The 8,083-nt window shown below is 40.4% G+C and overlaps 1 protein-coding gene across 1 annotated transcript in view; it reads right to left on the minus strand.

Annotated features, from left to right (window-relative positions):
- The window catches only part of poln (polymerase (DNA directed) nu), a 65,725-nt gene that overhangs the window by 4,669 nt on the left and 52,973 nt on the right, over positions 1-8,083 (minus strand). Inside the window, exon 19 of the mRNA XM_005750490.1 lies at positions 6,321-6,452. Coding sequence (XP_005750547.1) covers positions 6,321-6,452 — 132 coding nt within the window. The remainder of the gene's footprint in view (positions 1-6,320; positions 6,453-8,083) is intronic.

Here is an 8,083-nt window from a genome sequence, read left to right on the forward strand (position 1 = left end):
GTGGGATCAGAATTTAGCATAAACAACATGAAAGCATTGATCCACCCAGGCTTAAATTACCACTTCAGCCTGTTGGGATATTTTCTTGGCATATCTTTGGGCCCCTTAGTACCAACTGATCATGATTTAAATACCACAACCTACCTGAATATTGTTGCTGACCATGTCCATCCCTTTATGCCCACAGTGCACCATCTTCTGATGGCTGCTTCCAATAGGATAACAAACCATGCCACAAAGCTTAGATGATCAAATACCACACACAAAAATATTTAGATTATGGAAATACCTGACAATTTTAACTGTCAAAACTTACTATGAAATAGTTACAAACAAATCCTAACATCAAAGCATCGAATGTAAAAAACAAACATCCATAAAAAACAATTTCCATTAGTGTGGCTACACCAATCTCTGCCATCTACCATTTATTAGTTATATTAAAACATATTTTAGGCTTTAAATATCTACAGTTAGACAATGAGAATTTTATTTATATAGCAAATTTCATTATACGCATATTCAACTCAACTTACAAACTTGTGTAAAACAAGTTACCAATGTTGAGCACCTGTGTAAAACCTCTGCAGGTTTATGATGCCTTAAGGCAATAAAACCCCAGCAAAATATAAAAAAAAAAAAAAAAACAAAACAAAACAAAAAACACCAGTGATTTTGTGTGAAAAGCCATTTGTTGATAGAGCATTACAGGTGATTATGGTAACAGCAGGCTTACAAAGACACACGCAAACGGCCATCCGCACAAAAACACCGACATCCAAACGAGTCGCACCGTAAAGAAAAGAGAAACACACACATTCCTAGAATGTGCACTGATGTGATACGTACATAATACACATTATCATATGCAGGTATGCAACACACACACAAGCGGCCACACTTACACACAGTGGGCCAGAACATTCCACTAACTGGACAATGGAGCAGGCTGTACAGCCAAATCCCTCTGATATCCCTTACTATGAGCTAATCCAGCTAGGACATGAAACCTGAATGACCCTCTTCCCTGAACGCACACACACAATCCCGCACACAAGCATAAATGCGCTGGAAACAAGTGCTCTACAGATAGCAACAAACATTAACACTCTGCTCATTGTGAACTGACCCGTGACACATGCATGTGACCTTTATCCCCAGGTATGGTGGTGAATCATACTGGAATGTGTTTGTTTTCACTCCCAACAGGCTGTGTTTTTCCACTGAGAGTGACACAGGCCAGTGTTTTTCAAGTTCAGCCTGTTTTTGTGGTCAGCCTTTTGGAAGTGTTACGGCAACATCACAGAAATCCACGGCTGGGTAACCACGCTGTAGTATAATTAACATCTGGTAAATATATGCTGTGTTATTTCAGAATTCATCACCATCATCCTAATCAAATTAATATTTATAACAAAGACATAAAAAATGAGTTATAAGAGCCCATTCAGCATCAACATTATAGTCAGCAAAGGCTGCGCTTCCATGCACCATAACAATGCTTAAACTAAAACTGTTTGACAGCTGGTGAGTTTCTGCCATTCAAACACAAACCCACGCAGTCCTAATGAAGCAGACTAGTTAAGGGTTAATGAACAACACTTACAGTGTTTTTTTTTTTATTTGTTACTTTAATTGTTGCCTTTTGTTGCCAGCAAACAGCTGCTCTTTAACAAACCCAACATTTACAATGCAACATGGCGTTTTAATTTGTTGTTTTTTTCCTGCACAGAGGAGTATGTGGACCTCCCCTAAGAGCTTTTACCAAGAGACAAAGCATGACCAGGAGTGTACCTAGTTTTTTTTTTTTTCTCAAATCCGGTTACAATCATTCAGTTATTACAATCTTTGCAGATTGATTGTGCTTAAGAAGGTAATCACCCCCCTAAAGACCCATTATGAGTAAAAAACAGCTTGAGATACATTTCTGGGTAACAGATCAACTGAAGTCCAATATTTACTGTTTTAGCTTAGCCAGTTATTGGTCATTACCAACACCTAAAGAAGCATTTTTTTCTAGCTGATAGATTTTATTTTTGTACCCGGACTCTTGCCTTCAGCTGGGACAGGCTCCAGCTCCACTCCAACCCTGATAAGCAGAAGAAAATGGATCTACTGATGGATGAGCTTTCAATTATGTTTACCTGGTAATTGCTAAGCACGGGTGTCTGCACGTGAAAGCTGTTAGGGTAGATAATGTTTAAAGTTAACTTGAGGAGTAGTTTAGTTTAGTTTTGACGTTCCAAGTACATCAATAAAAAGGCAAAACTCATAATCCAAAAGTAACACTAAGTCCATGAAAACGCAAGTAACAAAACAAACTACAAAGAAAATCAGACACATGATGATATAACAGCCACCAAAGGAATGACAGGATTATTTATACACACACTGCTTGAGGATTGAACACAGGAGGGTAACAAGTAACAGCTTAACCAAATCTAAATAACTACACAGAAGAAGTAAAACTCAGAACAACAAATGGGAGATAAAACACGAAATGGACAACAACTGAAACGAGGTAATGTAGAAACATGAGTGAACCAACAGATGAAGAAACACAGGGATGAGACAGAGGAGGGGATTACTGTAACTATAAAGAGGAGAACCAAGGATGAGAAAATACAAAGACCTAAACTCGACCCTAAAAAATTGTAAAAAAAAAAAAAAAAAAAAAGTGAGACTACTGACTGAGACACACGACAGCAAACAAAAGGAGCCCTGGGGAAACTAAACACATAACAAACTCCATAAACACCAACTAGAACTCGACTGTAACAAGAAAATAAAACTCAAAAGTTAAAGCAACTAAGACAAAAGGAGAACACAGGCTCACGGTAGGGCTGTTCGATATGACGATATATATCGGATGACAATATAAAAACGTCTATCGTTTCATTGTTTCGTGGTGTCACAAAATAAACTGTTTACGGCAATATTTTTTCATTGTTTTGATGGTCACTGTAGTGGCTATATTAATTCCTTAAAGTTCCCTCTTTCTCTTATATTTTATATAACCACACTACCGACAGACAAGCGCCTGTTTTTATGCGTTGTGGTTAGCAACAACGACGGTAACAGCATCGCGTGTCCGCTTGTTTATGTTCCACATAAACCTTTCACAATAAAGCTCAAGATCCTGTTGAGACTTTTCAAAATAAACTGAATCACGTGAAAGAGCAGATTATTTACGGATGAGAATAAAAAAGAGCCGCCAGGTGCTAAAAAATAAACCTTAGACTCAAACGTTAGAACAGACTTTTCCCCGCAGCACGCTGCGTAATAAATACTCACAAAGAAAACGGCGGCCATTACAACTTATGTCTAAAAATGTATCGTTTCATGCATCGGTTAAAACACTCGACTCCAGCTACATGACGCGCAGCTGGAAACACTTCCTGCAAGTCGAGCTGCCCGAGATTCACAGAATTTACAGAAAATGTTAGATTTTTGTGATTTATATCGTTATCAGACGATATAATTCTTATATCGGGATATGAGAGTTTGGTCATATCGCACAGCCCTAGCTCACGGTGAAAAAAGACACAGAACATTTGATTCTAAACAAAATTCAAGACATTGAAAGGTTAAAACTCTGGGACCACGACAAAGACAGCTACACAAAAGTAAGTTATAAATTATGTAAGACAGAGTGGGAAAACCTCTGTAGGCTCGATTACTCCATGTGACCAGTCAAACTGTTATGTGATCAACTGTTGGTATAAAAACACAGCCTATAACAGCTTTACTCATATATAAAACGACTCTGAATAACTCTGAATATGAATCTGATTTTTATTTCAGTTTAGGTATGAAAAATATTGAAATATTTACTGACAACAGAAAAGATTTTATTGGTACTGATTGTGGTGATGTTGCCTAATGTACTGAAATGTTTTCAGCTTAATCTTAAGGTTTGATCATGTAAAATAATTAATCCCTGAAAGGTTTTCAGGGATTAATTATTTTATCACCACAGCACAAATCTTTCTCAGTCATTTCAGACCCCTGTAGGTTTTAATCTATATCAGATATTATTATCATGTTGCAACCATCTAGCGACAGTGAAATACATCCACCATAAACTGAAAATCTCAAAATATTGGTGAAGTAGTATTTCAGGATTAAACGTATCTGTGAGTTACGTAGTTACTGAACAAAAGCTGTGTGCACCTTTTATTTTATTTATGACAAGTATTTCACAGTTCTACTGTCTGCAAAAGTCTGCAGGAGAACTGCACGCACCTGTGCATGAACAATAGGACATCGCAACAGGACGTCTTCATGAGAGTGTTTTCATATCCTTGCATAGCTAGTCCTCCCTATGTCAGTGTAGCCTTAAGAAGGCTTCACTGTTTTTTGTGATCTCTGTGATTCCCCACTGTTTAAAAGAAAAACAAAACACAACTTCCACCTGCTTTCATCTTTTCATCTCAGGAATAATCTGAAGAATTTCAATAAAAAGTGCATGATGTGAGGAACAACAGCAGAGGCTTACCCACAGTGGTGGCAAAGAGTGTCAAACAGAGTGTCAACCATTATGAGAAATGCAGCTGTGACTGAATCATTTTTGTGGTTTGGCATAAACAATCAAAACAACCCTGGTTTTTCTTCATCTCTGCCTTGTTCCTTCTTGGCTGATGCCCTCATTTACTTCCACACAGCTCCTCCTTTTCTTGCCCCTCTGCAATTACGCCGACACCGTGATGCTGACCTCACCTTTGTATTGCCCTTTCCAATACATTTTCAGCAAATATGACAGCAGATGAGGTGGCTCTGTTCATCTCATCTCTGCTCAGTCAACATCCTTCTGAGCAAAACATCGCAGTGTCAGATCAGCTGTGCAGAGCAGGCGAGAGGCTACAGCACATATTAATCCCTGCTCCCTGAGTCACAGCACAGCAGCTAAAACAGCCAGGGACTCTGGTGTAATACAGTATGCTGCCGCTGCTAGCATTGATTCAAGAAGGCTGTTTTATCGATCAGCTAACCTGCTGCTGTGGTATAAGGGAGGGGAAGAAAAGGGAAAGATGAAACATAAAGACTGTAGCGTGGATCAAAAACGCGAGGTTGAAGAGAGAAAGGAACGAAAGCGACAGACTGATGGACAGGATGAGAGAGGGACACACAGACAAAGAGTGTGGGGCGAATAACTTCTAGAGCCGTCCCTGATGGGAGCATCACCATGGTGATGGGCTGAATTAAAGCCCCTGTTTGGCACATCATCGCTCTGGCCCTGAGAACGAGGAGGCTTCCACTGCGATCTCTGCACGGCAGTCTGAAAGAATGAGTCCATTACGGTGCTTCGATCGGCGCCCGTATTGCAGAAGAAAGGGGAAGTGATGAGCAGGTAGTGGGCTGTGTCACCAGTGCTGAGGGTGATGGAGCACCTGTCTGTGTGTAACGGCGTGTCGGTGTTTGTGAAAAAAAAAAAAAGGTGTGCGCCGCTGCAGCTGGCGTGAAACACATCCACTGGTCTGACCTCATTTTTGATGTCTGCTACAAAATGAGGTTATTTTTCAACATTTATTAGACCAGATAAATGCTGTTTTTCTGCGCGGCCACAGCCTGACAAAGAATCTGAAGCTGACATAGTGACACAGCTGAATGTTTCTCACTGATGTCGGCTAATTTATCTGGTTTACTCTGTAATTAGCTAGTGTTTTTCTTAGCGAGGGGAAAGTCAATATAGCACACATAAGATAAAGTTAAGAAGGGATTAGATCCTTGGCCGGAGGGTGAGATTAGCTCAAACAGCAGTCAGTGAGTGTCAGAGGGTCTGTTCTGAAGCATCCTGCCCCCTGTTCACGCTTGGCTCGTGCACTATGCGCAATCAGGGTTAAAGTGCAGACTTTACACTATTTTGTGTTCAAGTCTCAAGTGTGCTGCGCTGGCAGTTCGGTCAGAATATAAATAAAGGGTCTCGTCCTAACCATCAGACCCTCCAGCCCCTCCCCTCTTATCCACCCCGTCCACTTCAAGTATTGACCCAGGGCAGTTCGTCTTCTTCCTGCCAATGCAAGCACATCTCCAGCCCATCCAGCACATCTCTTCATCTCCAGCCAAACACACACAAATCCACAGAGGGTGTGGATGCTTAAGAAACCTAAAGTCTGCTATGCATGTCAAAAGTGCAGGCCTAATCAGACTGACACACACAAACGCAAACAAACCAACAAACACTTTTAATTTTTTCTTTAACTCTTGATATATTTCTACTGAGTTCTGTGAAGTAGCTTCTTTCCTTTCAGGATTACATATTCGTTAACCTTGAGGCAAGCTTCTTATTAGATACAACACGACTGTGAATGGACACAGACCTTGTTTGTGGCTCTGCTGGATGGTTCTCTGGATGAAGCCCTGGACGTCTCTGTAGGTCTGGAGGAAGCGATCTTGGAATTGGCTGGCCTGCTCACTGCTAACCCCCAAGATACCTGACAGTCGCTCGCGGCCTACATGTGATAAGACGTATCAGGGAGGAGGAAACAAACAGTTCAGTCAGAAAACTGCGATCTATGAAATTATTGATTTATTACAGCAGCAGGAGAGCAGAAATTACAGTTTGGCGTCTAGGCTGCGAGCTCATCACTGCCCACAAACATAACACATATCAAACTGGCGAGTGATGAATAAAATATCCCCCCCGGAGCATGCAGGCAGGCAGCAATGCAGGGTAGCAGTGGCGCTGACATGCCAGTGGAGAGATGGGATATTTGAGAGGATGTGTTTAGTCTACGATGTCAGGACACTCGGGTGTGTTAGGGTGTATGATGCAGTGTGCATTTCTCAAATGTTTTGAATTGGGCATGATGTAAAATACATGCATGTATAATCTGAGTAATGTCTGGTACATGCAGCGATTAGCTTTGTGACATTATTCGCTTTCCTTGGATTTCCTCTCACATGCAAATTACTTGGAAGATGTATTCTCTGCAAGGAGAGTTTAACAGGTGGTGCTGATCACATTCACCTCAGTGGAGATAATTATAATTATTAGAATTCCTGACCAAAGATGGTGGCGACAGATAGGTGAGGCCTGAGGCCGAGAAGTTGAGAGGAGCTAAGTGAACAGAGGACAGACTGGACCAGAGGGCAGGAAAAAGGCAAAGGAAAAAAAGTAGAGCAAACTGAGGAGTGGGAGGATGAAAAGGACAAGATAAAAGATCACTGGGAGACTTAGAGGTGAGTATTTGTGTGTCGAGATGAAGACTAGAACACAAAAACCTAGTGTGGATGTGTTTGCTCAGGAGGTGTTAAAGGTGTGCAGCCTGTAGCATGAGCACAAGAGCAGGGCCCGAGCAGAGGAGTGTAGAGGGTTTGCTAATGGGCAACACAGTTACTATGTGTGTTTTTCAGTGATGGTGACAGTGATTAAAGCAGGGACTCAACATCACAACAATCACGTGACAGAAAACACACAGCCCTATTGTGTTGGATGTGTAGGATGTCTGACCTTCACAGACAAACATCAACTGTGATTGCAGCTTGACTATTGAAATGAGAAATATTTCTTAAAATCTGGATTCCTTGAAATAAATTTGAAAAAGTGGTTTAATACACCCCAAAAACATATAAAAGGCAGTAATTTTGACTTAAAGCACATCAGGGAGAGAATGTTTACTGGGTAGCAGTGTGATACAAGGATCTGGTCAATTACACAATTTAGATACTTTAAATTCAATAAAATCAAATAGACTTTTACTCAATATTAAGTCTGTATTTGCATTGACTGGCACATTTATGCAGGAAAGAATATATATATTTAGGTTTTTTTCTATTGACATAAATACTATAAAACATACAAATACATACATCATGCACTCATATCAATATTAAAATGTATATGAGTTGGTATGCCTGTATTGCAGGTAAACAGTTTTTTAAGGAAGTATTTTCAGAAATATCCCTGGTTCCCTGGTTTTTAGCAGGCGGATGTTGGATAGATATTAATTTAGAAAGCCCCCTGCTGGCCATTATAAAGAATGCAGGTTTAAGTCGCTTCCATATTGACATCTTTTATGTACAGTCTAGGGCTGGGCGATATGACCCAAAATTCATATCTCGATATTTTTTAGCTGGATGG

Source organism: Pundamilia nyererei, unplaced genomic scaffold (assembly GCF_000239375.1).
Source record: "Pundamilia nyererei isolate P.nyererei 1_Seehausen unplaced genomic scaffold, PunNye1.0 scaffold00275, whole genome shotgun sequence".
Classification (NCBI taxonomy): Eukaryota; Metazoa; Chordata; class Actinopteri; order Cichliformes; family Cichlidae; genus Pundamilia; species Pundamilia nyererei.